Source organism: Hyperoodon ampullatus (genome assembly GCF_949752795.1).
Source record: "Hyperoodon ampullatus genome assembly, chromosome: 11".
Taxonomy (NCBI): Eukaryota; Metazoa; Chordata; class Mammalia; order Artiodactyla; family Ziphiidae; genus Hyperoodon; species Hyperoodon ampullatus.
Window position 1 is genome coordinate 98,906,507 of NC_136924.1, and position 18,015 is coordinate 98,924,521.

Sequence of the window (18,015 nt, forward strand, 5' to 3'; positions counted from 1 at the left end):
CCACTCTTCATCGCGGTGCGCGGGCCTCTCTTGTTGCGGAGCACCGGCTCCAGATGCGCAGGCTCAGTAGTTGTGGCCCAGTTGCTCCACAGCATGTGGGATCCTCCCAGACCAGGGCTCGAACCCGTGCCCCCTGCATTAGCAGGCAGATTCTCAACCACTGCGCCACCAGGGAAGCCCTCAATGTATGAATTTTGAACATAGAGACCCCATCACCGGCTGCCTCTCGACGCGGAACCTGAGCTGCTGTCACGTCCCTTCCCCAATCCTTAAGGCAGGTTGGTCTAAACCAGCGTTTCACTTTATGCTGCCGATATCCACACCACGGCCCCATTTCTTATCACAGATGCCCTTCCAGCTGAGAGGGCGTCAGAATGCTTTCCAGAAAAAGCCGGGTGTGTTCTCCACCCAGAGCCCTCTGGAGGCTGGGCAGTATTTCCAGACCTTCCTCTCGCCTTCCTTTTTAGAGCGCTAGGCATCCTGGCTGACCCCGCCCTCCCCCGACTTCCAGCCTCAGTGAAGGCCAACAGGCAGAGAGAACTCGCAGCTCCTCACGGAGCAGACCCTACGGAGGGGTTTCCGAGAGCTTCAGCCTTACCCCCGCTGCACCCCCTGCAATAGTAGACCCGCTCCCTTTACCCCAGTGGCTTTGTGCACAGAGGGGCCGAGTTCTGGGGCGGGGGGAGGGGGCGGCATTCGGCCCCTCCCCCCCACCATGACTACAGGTCAAAGGTCAGAGCTAAGGAAAGATGCTGCTTCCAGAAGCAAAAGGTGGGTCCACGCCTGGGGACTGGGAGCGGAAAGAGGTCAGGGGGAAAAAATTCCAGGGCAAATCTGCACCAGGTGGGGGGGTCTGACCCCGCTGCCACACACCCCCCACCCCCCAGCTCCGGCTCCAACCTTCTCAAGGCCTCTGAGCCCCAAACGCCTTTCAGGCTCAGCGCTGGGTTGTATGCTGTTTGCATACGCGGGGGAGCCGTGAACACGTGTTTGGCCGTGCTGTTAAGCCTTCGGACGCCGCAGGCTTGGCCTGGCCACCGTGTGAGGTTGGTTGGCTACAGTTCATGACAGCTTGAGAGGCCACACCGTCTGGCCAGGGCTTGGAGCTCAGCATGTCACTGGCCGTGACCCCCTCAGCACTCTGTGCCGGGCAGGGGCGGTAAGACACTCCCTCTGGCCTTTGTGGGGCTGCCGGCATCAGCTGGGGATCCTGGAGCTGCTCGCCCCACCCCCAGCCAGCGGGGTGGAGAAGATTCCCTGCAGCAAACGTTGGGAGGAGGGGCTGCCTGGTCATACCTTGCCTCCACCGTCAGGTGTGGCCGACACGAGGACGGTCATGGGCTCCCCGCGAGGCCCGCTGACCTGTCCAAAATGGGCAGAGAGGGCTTCTCTGGTGGCGCAGTGGTTGAGAGTCCACCTGCCGATGCAGGGGACACGGGTTCGTGCCCCGGTCCGGGAGGATCCCACATGCCGCGGAGCAGCTGGGCCCATGAGCCGTGGCCGCTGAGCCTGCGCGTCTGGAGCCTGTGCTCCGCAACGGGAGAGGCCACGACAGTGAGAGGCCCGCGTACGTACCGAAAAAAAAAAAAATGGGCAGAGGAACGAGGTGGCATCCCCAGATGAGGAGCTGAGGAAGAGCCCTGGGCTTTGACGGGGGCCACTGTCCCCTCACCCTGCTGCTCCCAGACAGGGCTGCCCCCTAGGGCTGCATCTCACCACTGTCCTCCTTGGGGAGGTGTCCTTCCACGTCACGGAAAGCCTGTGGGGCTCCTGTGGTGAGTTACACGGAGGCCATGATGCTTTTTTCTCTTCCTACCTGGCCTGCGCCGCAGCCATGCCTCGGACAAGCAGGGAGCTGCAGGTGGTACAGGTAGTTTTGTTTCCCAAGAAACAGCGACGTGGAAGAAAAAAGCAGGGAAGGGCTTCTCTGGTGGTGCAGTGGTTGAGAGTCCGCCTGCCAATGCAGGGGACACGGGTTCGTGCCCCGGTCCGGGAAGATCCCACATGCCGCGGAGCAGCTAGGCCCGTGAGCCATGGCCGCTGAGCCTGTGCGTCCGGAGCCTGTGCTCCGCAACGGGAGAGGCCACAACAGTGAGAGGCCCGTGTACCGCAAAAAAAAAAAAAAAAAAAAAAAAAAGCAGGGAAGCTGGGCAAGGCGAGGGCTAGACCCCAAGTCTCCCGCTGCCCACTCAGGGCCCTTACACCAGATGCGGCTCTGGTGAGAGTGTCAGGCATCCTGCCAGCCACACACTTTCCTCTTTGTCCCACGACCAGGCCCCTTCCCACTTGCATCACTGGGGTCTCCGCATCCCTGAGTGGGGAAGGCCGGTTCTAGGGCAGGAGGGAGGGGCTGTGGAGCTCAGGGCAGAGACCACCCCCCGGGGCTTGGGAGCCCTCTGTGCCAGCGGGAATACAGCGAGGGCCTAGACCTGCCTGAAGGAGGAAGAAGTGGAGCCCCTGTGTTTTCAGAGGGAGGGCAGCTTAAAGGATTGAATGACTGCGCCCAACATGGACAGAATATCCGAGCCGGAAGGACATTCCATCTTCCAATGGACAGACAGGAGCCTGAGGCCTGAGATTCCAGCTCAGCCCCTGTTCAGTTCCCCGTTCGGTACCCACCCACTAACCGATGCTGCCTCTCTTGTGGGAGGCGGTCATCAGACATGGTCATACGTGGTGAGGGCTGGCATTGTGCACACTCTCCATCCGCCAGGGCAGGCGGGTGACCAAAGCCCTGGGATGTTGTGGGAAGACCCCAAAGGATGGGCGGGCCCCTCCCTGCTGTTGAGCAGGTTCAAGGTGGGGGAAAAAAATCTCCATCCCGGTGCATCTGGGTCTCACGTGTCCTTCTTCCTGGCTTGGCAGGACACGGAGAGGTTCCAGTCCTGCAGTCAGGAGCTGCAACAGAAGCTGTTCTCCAAGGAGCAGGAACTGGAGCGGCTCATCCAGAAGCAGAAGCGGGTATGTTCTTGTCCGTGTCCTCAGAGCACCTGCTCTGCACTCTATACTCTCCTCTGGCGCTTGCCCACTTTCCCTACCATTCACTTAAGGACTTTGTTTTCTTAAATCTGAGAAGAACCATTTAGTTGTACAAAAGAGAGCATTTGAAATCACAGTTGATCCCAAGATAAAGCCTTTACTCTCCACTGCCTGGTGTTTAACTTGGAAAAATTGCCAAGAATTCTCCCAAGTATCCTCCGCAGATATCGTGGTATAATTATGCCCAGGAGCCACCAGAATGCCAAAACGTTACTTTGGTTCCTGAATCCTGTATGAGAGATAAGGAGGATGCCGCGGTACAGGGGTCACAGACACTGATATCTGGGGGGAGGCTGCAGACTGTGATGTCTTCCTGCCAGGACGGCCAGGGATGCCTCCAGCTGGAAGAGCAGGTTGACCAGGACAAAGGTCAATTTGTCCATCCCCTGTCTCCCCGTGTGCCCGTACAAGGTGCGTCAGCCTCCTTTCGGACAGTTCCCGTCACCCCGCAGGGTGGATGCAGACACCAGACGCTCCCCTGAGGCACTTGAGTCCCCAGAGACAGGCTGGGTGGTGTCCCAGGGTCCATCCACTGTGGCTGGGAGCGCGTGGCTCAGGACCCCAGGGAGATGGGTCACCTAGGCGAACCTCGCGCTTGCAGCCTCCTCTCCAAAGCGAGGGGCTCGTAGGAGAGAGAGGCCCGGATGCCACTTGGCCTCCTGTTTTGTTTTGTCTGGTGCTGGAAGGCATCCAGCCCTGGACAGACCCAGACACATTGGTTGCATTCGAATAGAAAGGGATATTTTTAGCAGCACATTAAAATACACTTGAAGACACCCCCGTGCTAAGGCTGGAGACGGTTCCACTCCTCTGAGTATCCAACCTGTAGATTTCGGTTTCTCTCGTGCAGCAAGACGCTCTCACGGCCAGCTGCCTCCCCTCCCCCACCCCACCCCCCCAGCCCCTCCCCCACCCCACCCCCCCAACCCCTCCCCCACCCCACCCCCCCAACCTGCAGAGTCGTACCTGGCTTCTCCTCCTCTCCCTCCTCCTCACTATTATGCATTAAGTTCTTACCAATTAGATTTTTCCCTCCAATGAATGACTGCCACTCGACTTAATCACTGCATGCTTGCCTGATGACTCAGGGGCGTCTTGAGAATCACACAAAATTCCTTGTTGTTGCTTCCTTCTTCTCTTACTGGCCACATTCATTAAACTGAATTTATTCTTCCTGCCTCCAGGAATGTGTATGTGTGCCTTCAGGGGGCAGGACAGAGCTGACTGAGCCTTGAGGGCAGTGAGGGGCATAGCGTGGGTTCCCGCCCACCACGTGGAGGAAGCAGGCGCGGCTGGGAAAGGCCGGCCTGATGGGGGGCGGGGGTGCTTGCTCATCGCTCCCCTCTGCACAACGCCCCCGTTCCGTTCCAGCTGGAAGGCCAGTGCACCGCCCTGCACAGTGACAAGCAGGAAACCAAGGCTGAGAACACCAAGCTGAAACTCACCAACCAGGAGCTGGCCGGGGAGTTGGAGCGGACGTCCTGGGAGCTGCAGGATGCCCAGCAGCAGCTGGAAAGCCTCCAGCAAGAGGCCCGAAAACTCCACCAGGAGAAGGAGATGTGAGTGTCACCCTTGTGCCCTCCAGATCCGTCCCCTGCTGTGAGCGTGTTAGCCCGCCCACCCCCCCAGACCCTTCTCCTTGCTCATAACATGAGGATGGGGCTCCTTGGTCCCTGGGACCTCTTCTAACCTTCTAGGATTCTGAGACGATGAAGCAGACCAGTTCTGTGCCAAGCACTACCTAGGATTGACAAGAAACGTACAGCCTCATTCTCAGAAAATTTATTATGTGATTAGAAAGACGTTACCCAACCAACAAATAGGAGGCAGTCTGGGGGAAAATCCTGAGTGGAAAGACCAGACATTGACTGTCATGGTTCGGAGACCTGGGAGCACAGGGGGGGCCAGGAACACTGCCGAGGTCAGCATGTAGTTCGACAGGGCGTGTGACAGTGCCTGGACACTTCACCCCAGCTCTGCCCACTTTTTTCCTTCCTCTTTTTCCTTCCTTTTTCAGCCTCCCTCTGTGTGGGCAGCCCCACATCTTTAGGGACTGGTTTGCTGATAAACTACTTTAGGTGTCCAGCCATTGGGTTTGGCTTGCTGGATGGAGGTGCCCCTGGGAACAGTCCAAGGCTGGGTCTGCACCTGAGCCAGAGAAGTCACTGAGGAATCGGTCTCAGGAGTGTTAGGCTTTGAGAACAAGGGCTCTCTGAGGCCCTGGAATCTCACTTGCTTATCTGTTCATCCATGTACCAGTGCATTCACTGGCGGATTCACATCAGCAACATTTGTTGAAAGCTACTCAGTGCTTTCAACACTGTCTTGGGCACTCAGCGTACCTCACTTACGTCGAAAATCTGACATTATCTCATTTGACCTTCTTAGCATCCTGATGTGCCAGGTACTGCTGTTATCAACTCTAATTTATGAATGAGGAAACTGAGGTCCAGAGGTGTTAAGTACCTGTCCTGAGATGCTAAGTGCTGGACACACGCTGCTGACTCCCCACAGTGGCAAATGAGTCAGCCGGAAAATCTGTGCCCAGGACTAGGACTGGCCACCCTTCACTCACTCGTTTGTTCAAGGACTCATGTAGTCATTCTGCAAAACCTGGGTGCCTGGTCCTGGGTGAGGTAATGTATAAAGTCTGATTTCAAAAAAAGGGCAGTCTTACCAATGCTTGATGTTTTACATGTGTTAACTCTCTTTGTTCAAAAGCCCTGACTCTGTCTGACCGCTGGCAAATCGTCGGTGCATCAGCCTAAATCAAATTGTTCTGCTGGGGCTTCCCTGGTGGCACAGTGGTTGAGAGTCCACCTGCCGATGCAGGGGACGCGGGTTCGTGCCCCGGTCCGGGAAGATCCCACATGCCACGGAGCGGCTGGGCCCGTGAGCCATGGCCGCTGAGCCTGCGCGTCCGGAGCCTGTGCTCCGCAACGGGAGAGGCCACAACAGTGAGAAGCCCGCGTACCGCAAGAAGAAAAAAAAATTGTTCTGCTGTCTGCCTCATGTGTGGTGTCCTGTACTGTTTGGGAATGATCTAGAGTGAGAGGGAGGGGATGTGTTTGGATTTGGAGTTTTACCCTAGGAAGACATCTCAGGTTGAAAAAGATATGTCTTCCCAAGCAGCTGACTTAAAGTAAAATCAACCCCTCCATTCCAAGGCTTGGGTGCCTGGTGGAAGGACAGTATATTTCATTGTCAACAAGCAAAATCGGTTCCTCCCCATTGAGATCAGGTCAGCCAGGTGCTTAACTTTATAAACAGAATTAAGGAGTCAGGCTCTAAAAATTCAATCAAGTCCTGAAAGCGACAAACATCTGAAAGGCACAGGCATGAGAAAGGCAAATGGAAATGAGCACCGGAGCCGGGGTAACGAATCACAGCGTGAGGATTAAAATCTTTCTGAAGCCTTATCTTAATTAAGCAAGGCAGAGACACAGTCTCTGGAGGCTGGGAATAGAATAAGAGGGAAGGAGGGTTAGGAGGGAGAGAGAAATGAGTCCAGAACCTTCGCGACTTTTTTTCAATAAGAAGCTTGCAGCAGCGTGTGCAGCCTGGGAACCGGCTGGAGCCCAGGAGAGCGTGTCTCGTCCAGAGAGGCCCGGAGAGAAGGGCAGGGAGAGGCTTAGCTCCGGAGAGCAGGATCCCAGACCAGCCTAGCTGACAGGACCTTTGGGCTGGGACCCACCTCTCCATTTCACAGATGAAAAACTGAAGCTCAGAGAGGGGTAGTGAGCAACCCGCAGCCACCCAGCTAGTTAGTGTCAGAAAACAAGGTCACAGCCTCGTCCTCCTGATACCCTGTGCTTCCCTGATGATGTCCAGCTGCCGGATGCTGCTGGGAGGGGGGAGAGTGGGCCTCTAGATCAACAGACCCCGTCCTGTATCAGCTGGAGTTCTGACTGGACAAAATGAATTTTCCTGTTCTCTGAAGATGCCCAAGGAAGGAGAAGTAGATTTTAAAATCAGATAAAGAAGGAGCAATCAAGCAGGGGAGACAATATAAAGATGAAGGTCGGCTGGAAGGCAGCACCTCTATTTTGTTAATTAACTTGTGTCTGGGGGAGAGGTGGTTTATGACAAGGCATGAAATGTGGCTGAAAGAGGGTTGCCCCCCACCCGCTGACTCCCAGCCTCCTGTCACCCAGAAGGCACCAGTCTTGGCTCCTTGTGGGTCCTTCCAGAGTGTTCTGTACATGTGTGCATGCACACACACACACGCACACACAGACGCAGACACGCACACACACACAGACACACAGACACAGGCACACACAGACACTCAGACACACACAGACACACAGACACCCACGCACACACAGAGACACACACAGACACAGACACACACGCTCACACACACAGACATACACACGCAGACACACACAGAGACACATTAACACACACACAGACACACACACACTTCAGTTACAAAGCGACAGCACACTGTTCTACATTTGCCTGCGTTTTTCCCTTGATGGACCCTTTGGAGAACGCTCCGTATTTCTTTCTTTCTCATAAAAACACAGCCAACAACCCTTCCTTCCCAGCAGCCATAAACCTCTCACCAGTTAGTACCGCAAAATGGCAAGTTCTGTTCCTTTCACTTCACCTGTTAGCCAGACATAAACTTGTAGAACATCTAGGTTAGAAGGACTTTCAAGGTCATTTTAGTCAAATATCCAAGTGTCTTTTTTTTTTTGCAGAAATGCTTTTCTATTAACACAAAAAATCTATCTGAATATACATATGTGTGCATGTTTAGACAGATGTGTGTCCGCTAGACAAACAGACGTAGGTTTGCACCAATACATACCACGTATGTGTGTGTATATGTGTGTGTGTGCATGGTGCCAAGGTCCCTGGTGCCTTGTAAGCAGGGCCAGAGGAGGCTTGGAGTGAGGTCCTCTTTGTTGTGGAGGAATTGGCCCCTTGGTCAGACACTGTGAGAACCCGTTAGGTTAGGTCTCCGGTGTGAGTGACTGTCCTCAGCGGGGAAAGCCCTCTGATTCCGGCTGCCCCAGGAAGAAGCAGGACCCGGGATGGGGGTGGTGGAGCCCCAAAGCCGGACGCAGGCAACCTGAGCTCCCAGGGCGCCAGGCTGCGAGCAGACAGCTGTGCTCACCAGGCGTCCCAGACGGCGTTTAAGGACCCAGGTTGGATAATAGGGAAGACATTCTTTTCCCTCCAGTTGACATTAAATATAATTGGTAATAAAATGTTGGGAGTTTGCTGCTCTGCAGGAGCCAGAGAAGTTCTGTTACTTAATAAGCATTTTCTGAAGTGAACTTGGAATTTGAGACAGTCTGTTACTATCGCAAATTGACTTTATAATTCTGCTATAAAGGGGAAAACCCCACAGATACCGCTCAAGGAATAAGGCGATTGCAAGTCCTGTGGCCCCAGCAAGCTCGTGGTGATGTGGATGGGCTTGCCAGGGAACCGTCCTTACGCAGCTCAGCCTGTGCACAGTCCAGGCAGCCCTGACAGCCCGTGGCAGTGACGCACTTACTAGGCTGTGGCTTGGAAATATGGGACCCTTTGCAGTAAGCGTGGGGGAGATTTAAAATCTCTGAGCTGTGGTGCAGGGCACAGAGGGAAGGATGGAAGCAGAACTGTGCAGTTAAGCAAGGTTTATTTTCCAACATCACCCCATTCTGCTTTACTTTTTTCCTTTCTTCTCTGAGTGGTGCTGGATTCCTCCCTAACCCCCCTCCCCGCTTCCAGCTCTCTTCCTCCCTCCATCCCTGCCATCTGCCCTCCCCGCCCCTCCTTTAGCCCTCTCTCTTTTTTCTCTTCCCACTGCTCTTTGTTGACGGCACCTCCAAGCCAGCCACTGTGTGGAGGATACAGATGTACACAAAGCACACAAAGCCCCCTGCCTCGCAGCCTGAGTTGCCCTCCAGCCACCCTGTGTATGTCTCAGCTTCTCTCTCCCCTTCCTCAAAACTCTTATGATTGACACGCTCACACTGTGATGTAAATGACGGATTATGATTGATACATTAAATCTCTGCTTTGTAGCTAGAGATAAGAAATTTTAGTCAAAGAAATGAATGTGCAACAGTGGAAATTCCAGATCTCCGGGAACAGATTGGAGACTGTTGGGGGAAAGTGGGGAAGGAAAGATAGGTCTTCAGTAGCTCCTGCAGACAAAGTAAACCAGCATGGGGGGGACGGGGGAGGGAGAAACACCAGCTCTGCTCTCACCCTCCGAGGCTGGGCTGGAGAAGAGTATTGATTCTGATTCCCTGACCTCTGGTGGGGGCGGGGCAGGACCACCGGGAGCCTGAGAAAACAGTGCAGTCATCATCAAGCTGTATCCTTGGGACAGGGAGTCGGGGGTCTAGATTAGGACCCTGGCTCAGTCCTGGGTTGCCAGGGAGAGTTATCAAACCTACTTGACTATCTGTGTCTATAAAATAGGGATCGGGCTTCCCTGGTGGCGCAGTGGTTGAGAGTCCGCCTGCCAATGCGGGGGACACGGGTTCGTGTCCCGGTCTGGGAAGATCCCACATGCTGCGGAGTGGCTGGGCCCGTGAGCCATGGCCGCTGAGCCTGCGCATCCGGAGCCTGTGCTCCGCAGCGAGAGAGGCCACAACAGTGAGAGGCCCGCGTACAAAAAAAAAAAAAAAAAAAAAAAACAGGGATCATTTCACCTCCCAAATAGGGTGTCTGAGACGACTTGGTGAGACCTGGCCATAAGCCCTGCACGAGGCCGTGCTCTCCAGTGGAAGGCCAGCCCGGGCACCACCTTCCAGGTCCAACTTCGTCACCGCCTCGTGCCCTGGTAGCACCCCCTCCCCACCATGTCACTCATCACTGCCCTCTTGCATCCCCTGCAGGGAAGTCTTCCGCGTCACGGAGATTCTGCAGCGGGAGAAGTCAGAGCTCCTGAAACAGCTGGATTTCCTAAGGTGCGTCCGCATCCCAGAGCCTTGGGTGGGAAGGGGCACCCCCAGAGTCTTCCCTGCCTGCTGAGGGAGCACCCACATTTCCCTGGTCCCCAACATACTGTTCGACAACTGAGCACCACCTCTCCATTATGTTTGGTCCATTGACACAGGTGCCCACCCCCCTGTCCAGTTGGTACCTCTGCAGGCAGGCGCTGCCGCCTCCTGCTTGGTACCTGGCACGGTACTTGCTCAGGTGGGAGGAGAACTGAATTTATGGAGCATCTCGTCCATGCCAGAGGTAGTACCTCCTTCATCTTCCACAAAACCTGGGAAGCAGGGCAACTGTTAATACAGGGGTTTAGCCATCAAGGAAGCTGATATCAGAGAGATGGAGTCATTTACCAGAGTTACCCAGACGCTCGCTGCCAGAGCCGGAACGGAGTCCACAGCTGGCGGATGGTCTTTATTCTGCCGTATTCTGTTCATGTTCGTTGAATGAGTAAACGAATCACCAACAGAGCAGCAGGAAGGGCGTTAGGAGTGTCCTCAGCCTGTTAAGCTACCTGTGAATTCAAAGCTCATGGGTTTGGTTTGGATTATCCCCCCCAAAAAACAACCAAACCCAAACGGGTGTGGGGAAAGATGGAATGTTCAGTTTTGCCTCTGAGCTTTCTCAGTTACTATACTTGCTGCCTGTCAAACACCTCCTGGGGAATAGTGATGAAATTTGGGTCCTGCTTTTAAAGTGCAGGTGGGTTTGAATTGGGTACCTTTTGAAGGTTTTGAGGTTTGGGGTTGTTTTTTTTTTTTAATTTGAAAGCAAGGTAAGATCACTGCCTCTGGTATCTTTGATGCCACCAGATAGAAAAGTTCTTCAAACTGAATGCATTTCAGATTTGTTTCCCTCAAGATGTGATTCCAAAGGCCAGGGAGATGGAATTGGTTCTTAGGGGCCAAGTTCTAATCCCTGTGAGAGAAGGTCTGGATTCTCAGGAAGACTTTAGTGAAGGCAGAGAATAAGATGTACAAGAACGAGTTTGGTTGGGTTTTTTCCCTTTTTTCTATTGTACTCAGAAAAAAATACAGGGGTAGATTCAGTGTGAAGGCTCAGGGGAGGATGACAAGGCAGCACCCTGCCAACACTTGTGGGTCTTTTTCATGGAGACCAGCGTCTGTGCAGAATCCCAGCCTGAACCTTGACTGTGCTGTCGCCTGGTCCCCGAGCCAGCTGGGGAGAGCCCGGATGTGGCGGGAGAGCCCACGGCAGACTCTTCCTCCACAGTGAGATCTCTGGGTAGAGACAGAGAGCCAGGGGAAACGGGCATCAGGGAGAGAGAGAGAGAGCTGGGAGCAGATGGGGTGGGAGGACAGCAGGAACTGGAGGGGGGATCAGGACCACAGCTGGGGTGTGACCCCGTGGCGAGGGGCTGCCGTCCTAAGGGAAATGGGGGCACATGGAAGCACTTTCAGGGCGCTTGGTAGGAACGTGCACTTTGGAGGTGGATCTGGTTCCAGACTCATCCCTGCCCCTCATCCCCTGTGCAACCTTGAGCAGTTGTCAACCACCTGGACATGCCTGTGTCGCAGGCTTCCGGGGAGAATTGGGTGACTTGTGCACGGCCGTCGCTACAGGGCGGTGCCATGAAGGACAGAGGACACACGTACAGAGCAGAACATTCCCTTGCCTGTCGGAGCCTCTGCATGGAGATGCTCCAGGAGACAAGAGACGAAGGCGTCTCTTCCAAGTCCGGGGATCCCCAAGTCCTCACCCAGGTGCAAGGCTGCTGACGCCACTGCCCGCAGAGGGAGGGTCCTTGTGGCAGGAGGAGCTCCCTTCACTCAGGGTTTATAAGATACCCTCCCCGCACCCCGCGACTGCCCCCACGAGCTTGTCCTGAGGCCCTGGCTGTGTGCCTGCCTGCCCATCAAATGTGTAACTGGTCCAAAACAACCCCACACACGATCCTGCTGTTTCCTGCAGGACCGGGGGACCGAGGCCATTATTCCAGCCCGCCTCTGGTCTAACACGCAGGGTGCAGGCAGCACACGTAGCCAAGTGCCTGCACACAGTAGGCGCCAGAGCACGGCCACATTGCCATGACAAGGGCCAGACTGCCGCCGTGCCCTCTCTTCCCCTTCAAAAGTGCTGATGGTTCTGAGGCCACTGGCCGGGAGAGTCAGAGGGTCAGAGAGTCACAAAACCGGAAAGCACCCCGAGGCCACCTGGCCATCCCCTAAACCTCACGCTTTGGTAGATAAAGTTCCCACCGTAACCTCGAGTGCATTCTGTGGTTGCACCACGTCCCCAGGTCCACTCGGTCCCCCGCTGAAGCCCTAACGCCTCCTCTCCATCCTCACGGCAGCCAGCACCATCCTGAGACCTTCCCCCTGTGCTCCGCCCCCCACCTCTGCCTTCACTGCCAGCCAAGGCCAGCCCCCAGCTCGTGCTCTGGAACTAGATCCCACCTTCCTCAAGGACTAATCCCGTCTTTCTTCTCTCTCTCCTCTACTGTCAGTTTTTTCTCTTTGGGAGAGACGGACAAACGTGCTAGAATATTTCTTGTCTAATATCTCTTGTCTCCACCGGCCCATCCAGCTACTTCCCATTTCTTTCATCACTTTCAACAGAACTTCCAAAGAGTTGTTTCCATTTACACTTGGCCGTCTCCATTTCCCAGCCTCACATTCTCAGCCCTCCACCAGGCTTTTTCTCCCCCTATTCCAACGAACGTGGAACCAATGACCTCCATGTTGCTTAAACTATGGGCCAGTTCTCAGGGCCCCATCCTTGTCCCCAGCACATCACTCTTAGCACAGCGTTTCTAGGACTCCTTTTAAAACTTGAGTCAGGTCAGGACACTCCTCGGCCAAAGCCCACCCCCCATGGCTTCATATCTCATTGGGATAAATTCAGAGTTTTGACAATGGCCCACAGGCAGGGGATGGCAGAGCCCCACCTCCCCCATCTTTCCTCTGACCTCACTCTGAGCATCCGCTCCCTCGTTTCCGTTCCCCTGGATGCGCACCACGCGTCTCCCGGCCCCAGGCCCTGCCCTTGCCGTTCCCTCTGCCTGTGACGCTCTCCCCCATCCCTGCTGGGCTCTCCCCTCTGCACCCTTTAAGCCTCTGCTCAGTTGCCACCTCCTCAGCGAGGTGCTCTTTGACCACCCTCCATCTCTGGCCCTCTTTATACCACTTCTTCCCCACTTTACTTTTCTCAATAGCAATGAAATACAAATGCCCTGGGGGCAGGAACTTTTTCTTCCATTCCTTGGTGGAGCCCTGACAGCTGGAGCCGTGCCCGGCACACAGTGCGGGCTCAGGGAGACACGTGTAGCATGCAGGCACACATGCACTCATGAATGAAAGGTTTAGAGGAGGGGGGGCCACAGCAAGTTCAAGGCAGAGCTGGAACACCTGGTCCGCTCTGTGGAAGGCTCCCTTAGTGATCAGATGAACCAGTGCAGGGTCCTGAAGGGCCCTGGGTGTCACAAGGCCATTCTGTCTATCCCCCTACCTCTGACCTGACTTATACACAATTACCCTCTGCCCTTAGCCACAGTCCCTAAGGAAAGTGGTTCCACGCCCTCCCCGGGCCTTCCATGCCCGGCCTTCCTCTGTACCCATCTGACCGTCAAACCAATGCTATTGGATCTGTTGACTGCAAGCCCCATGTCTGAATAGATTCCCCTTTTCCATCCACAGGGAAAGGAACAAGCATCTTCGGGATGAACGGGACATACGTTTTCAGGTAATTGGCCAGTGCCCCCTCCCCTGGGGGAAGACAAAGACTGGGGCCCAGGGGCAGCCAGACCTGTGCTGGGACTGGCCCAAGAAGATCCTGAGGCTTGGAATCTGGTCACTCCTTTGTGTGGGCAGGACAGTGGCATAAGATTTTTTGAAAATAGTAAAAACTCAGGTTGACCTATAGGGTCATAGTGTGTTAATTTTCCGTGAAGTGACACACTTTCCTCTTGGCACCACGAGACTGGAATACTCGGGACGGTCCCACGTTTCTTGGATGTAGAAATGATGGTTCCATCCACGGGACGGTGCAGTTGAAATGGCACCATCACTTTTAAACCAAAATGCTCAGTTTTTTTCTTCATTAACATTTGGATCGCTTGATGAAAATTTTTCATTTTTACACTGTCGTAGAAAGAATTAAAAATGTATATTTACATAGTTGATTTTATGTAGAAGTTTTTTACCCCGTGGGGACCGATGCTTCTCTGAACCTGAGTGCCACACTTACATACTTTCCCAAATAGCACGAATATCCTGTATTTATTTAAAGAATTTCACTTCCGGCTGCGTTAAACAGAATCTAGGATTTCTCATTCCCCTAACATCCTCCCCTTTAGACTGTAGCTGTGGAAGCTCTGAAGGGAGGAAAAAGGCGGGCAGGATGGATTGATGTGACATTCTGATTATCAGGATTATAATATTTTTATTATATTAAAATTATATATTAAATATATAAATATATTTAATATTATTATTATAATATATATTAAATATATATTATATTAAAATTATAATATTATTATTATTATTCACACCATGAATTTCACGTGTGTCCTCGGGCAAATCATTAGCCTCCTTGGACCATGACCCCAGTTATCACATGAGGAAAGAGAATCTCTATCCTTTTTTCCATATTGTAGGGATTTTTGTGTGTGTGAAAAACTCTTGGAAAGGAAGGTCTTGCGCTGGACCCTCAGCTGTTCAGTGCCCTAAATGTGGTCAGTACACGGCAGCTAGTTTGCCCCGGATTCGGTGCAACCTAGTTTATAAGTGCAAATCCTTTAGGGACCTTGTACGTCACAGTGTCTTTTCTACCGCTGGCTGTCAGCAACATGTCTCTGCCGCCCACCTCTGTGTACTATCAGAGCAAGGCTTAAGCCTACGCATGTTTGTTTGATGGTGGTAATGGTTATAATTGTTAAGAAGTAACACTGAATTTAGTTTAAAACTTCCTAACAAATGTCACCTTAATCCCTTGACCTCGCTTCCCTGCACCTGCCAAACTCGTTCTGCTTTGAGAAGGGAATGGCATTAAGGGAATAAGAACCCTTGCGGGGAATAGAAGAAAGAGGGATAAAATCATGTTCATGCCGCGTCACAATTAAAGATTAATTTGGGATCACAGCCATACCTTCAGGGGCCCTGGGAGCACTGCAACCCCTCCTTCTTTCAGGAAGGATCCCTAGGAACCACGGGGCTGGCTGGTTAATGAGAGATTCTTCCTGTGATCTAACCACCCCTTATCTGGAAAACATCTGTCAGGGGAGCCCTGGCGAGGCAGGTTAAGCCCCCCACTCCACCCGGTCTCTCCATTGCAGATATGTGAGCAGTTTACCTACAGCCAGCCTACTTCCGCAAAAGACCTGAAATACCCTGTCCTAGCTTCGTAGCTGTGGACAAGGCACTGGGTTCCTTGATCCTCCTGTCTGGGGGTTTGGAAATAAAGAGGGATTGAAACCCCACTGAAGAGTGTGTGTGATTTAAAGATGCACAGAGTTTTTTCTGCCCATAAATATTTTTCCTATGCATCCCACATTTAGCTTGTCCTCTTGCAAATTATCACTACTCCTGGGAAGGGTAACCTGGCAGACCCCAGGCTCGAAACTTTGATTAGCTTATTAGACAGGAGATGGAGGAATTATGGTGAGAGATGACAGCAAAAGGAAAGAGTGGGTGAGGGCTAGCACGAGCCCAGGCCATCGCTTGCTTCCTTTAGAGTTTTATTTCAAGCCTGAACTATGAGGTGGGGAAATTGAGCCCTTTTCTGCTCCAACGTTGGGACAAATCAGTAGGCGTGGATCTGAGGCCATTTTGTGTTTCTACAGAAAGACAAGGCAGCCAAGGCAAACACAGCTGCTTCCAAGGCAAGCCAGAAGCAGCGATCTGGCTCTGTGATCGGCAAATACGTGGATGGCGGAGGGATGCTCAGAAGGTAAGGCATCCCTGCTCCGCTCATTCATTACCTGTTCCTTGGTCTTGCCAGGTTGGGAGCAGGCTCTGAGCCCAAGCTGAGTGCAGATTGGCCCTGGCGGGAAGCCTGGGGTCAGCCACTGTCGCTCCCCTTGAGTCTTGGAGGACGCGTGCCTTCCTGTTCTGACATCTAGGTGCAGGGCGAGCACTTAGGACAGGCCGTTCCTGCCAGGGGGCGCTGAAGAGGGGCTGCAGATCAGGGGAGGGACAGAGGGGGTCGGAGGACGAAGGGTCAGAGAGAGGGAGGGACTGGGTGCTGGGCCGGGCTCTGCTGTCTGTTGAGCAGAATGGATGCTCTTGGTTTTCCAGGGACAGGACTGCGTGAGTCTGAAGGGTAATTAGAGTGTAGTACGGAATCTCCAATCGTTGAAGTCCTTTACAGATGAGAATGGGGCCTGTACTTGACAGACTCCTTTCAATAAGTCATATTTAATTAACTCAGGGATAACATGCTTGGTTGTTGTTGGACAGCACACGATTGCATCTAAGTCCCCAGAGGGGTGGCCCGTTGCTCCCCGAAGGAGGCACACCAGCCTCCCGCCCCTACCCCTGCCCTGTCTTCTCTGGGGCACGTGCTTCATCCCATGGATGGCCACAGAGGGGTGGAGGCTGCCAGATCCCCAAGTATCAAACCCGGGACAAAGTGTGTGCCCTTGCTCGTCCCGGAGACCCTGAGGACAGCAAGCACGAAATAGATAAATCTGCCAAGTGGAGGTGACCTGGGCATGTCAGTCCCTGATGGCTCAAGACCTTGACCCTGATCACCGTGAATTCCTCTTCTAAATAGCTGAACCAGGAGACACAACATGGGAGCCAAATTCCCACAGCAGCAGTTCACCTGTTGGTTCCTCGGAACGGAATACGTGCTTCCAACAAGCAGAGACCGATTGCCTACTCTGTACCTGACATTCTCTGAGTCCTGTGAAGACTCCAAAGATCAATTAGACATGAGTCCTCTCCTTCATATCCATTACTGAGTGCCTGCTGTGTGCAAGACTCAGTGCCGTGTGCTGGGGATACGGAGTGAACCAAATAGCCCCCATCTCTGCTTTCATGGAGCTGCTAACTGAGTGGAGGAAACAGGCAATAATTGATGAGTAATCGATAAATTGCAAACCCCGAATTCCCACGCAGACTTTGTCAGAGGTGACTGCTGTCTGCTGCTGGTACATATAGCATTTGGTGGCAAAACCGAAAAGGAGCTTAGTCATGCTAAGCTGAAGGTATTCCAGAATGTAATAGTGCTTGAGAGTTTCCCAAGTAAGAAGCTTTTGCCAAGAAACGCTTCATTGAGGGTCATTTCAGTGTCTGTTTCTTTTCTAGTTGCAAGGCCTTTGAAAAGCCATGCTCTGCATCTGTGCGTGTGCATACTTGCTCACAACACGTGCTCACACATGTGCACTCGTGTGTGTGAGCAGAGTGAAAGCAGATGGGAACGCTAATTGTGTGCTGAAGTGGCTAGGCACTTAGTAGGCGCGTCAGAATGTAGAAGAGATTTGTTGGAAAGATGGTAGTCAGTTTCTGGAAAAAGCTGATTTTATAAATAAGTGTAAGAGTCCTGGAATTGCTACAAATCCTTTCTTTTATATCAAGGGATCCAAACTAAGTCAGCACTTTTGTGAGCAAGCGTTATACCTTAATTTATCTTTCAGAAGTGTCCAGAGTTCAGAACAGCGATACATGCATTTTTTTCTTTTTTTTTCTGTTTTTGGTCCTTAGGGGCCAGAAATGCTAGAAGCTGGGGGGGCGGGAGTTGGGGCAAAGTGAAGGGGCTTTCCCTGTTCTGCATATTCTGTGTCCGTCGCCCACTTTCGCCTCGCCACCGCATCCTGCTCTATTTTCTAGTTCTCGAGTGTGTGTGTGTGTGTGTGTGTGTGTGTGTGTGTTTCGATTCTGGACTCAAGTTCCATCCTATAAAACAGTCCTCAGCTTGACTTGTTCATAAAGGCCTGAGAGGGGGCCGCACCATGAGGGCCCGTGGGGCCTTTGCTCGCAAACCTTGGGGACACAGCCCGTGCCCTGGACCCACGTCTGGGGCCCGACTGCTGCACACCCCCTGCTGCTTCTCCTTGTTCTGGAT

The 18,015-nt window shown here is 53.2% G+C and overlaps 1 protein-coding gene across 1 annotated transcript in view; it reads left to right on the forward strand.

Moving 5' to 3' along the window:
- CRACR2A (calcium release activated channel regulator 2A) overlaps positions 1 to 18,015 on the forward strand; it is a gene marked incomplete at both ends in the record, with an annotated part of 70,306 nt that overhangs the window by 31,435 nt on the left and 20,856 nt on the right. The window contains 5 exons of the mRNA XM_079714645.1: positions 2,866 to 2,961; positions 4,411 to 4,598; positions 9,888 to 9,959; positions 13,644 to 13,689; positions 15,791 to 15,897. Coding sequence (XP_079570771.1) covers positions 2,866 to 2,961; positions 4,411 to 4,598; positions 9,888 to 9,959; positions 13,644 to 13,689; positions 15,791 to 15,897 — 509 coding nt within the window. The remainder of the gene's footprint in view (positions 1 to 2,865; positions 2,962 to 4,410; positions 4,599 to 9,887; positions 9,960 to 13,643; positions 13,690 to 15,790; positions 15,898 to 18,015) is intronic.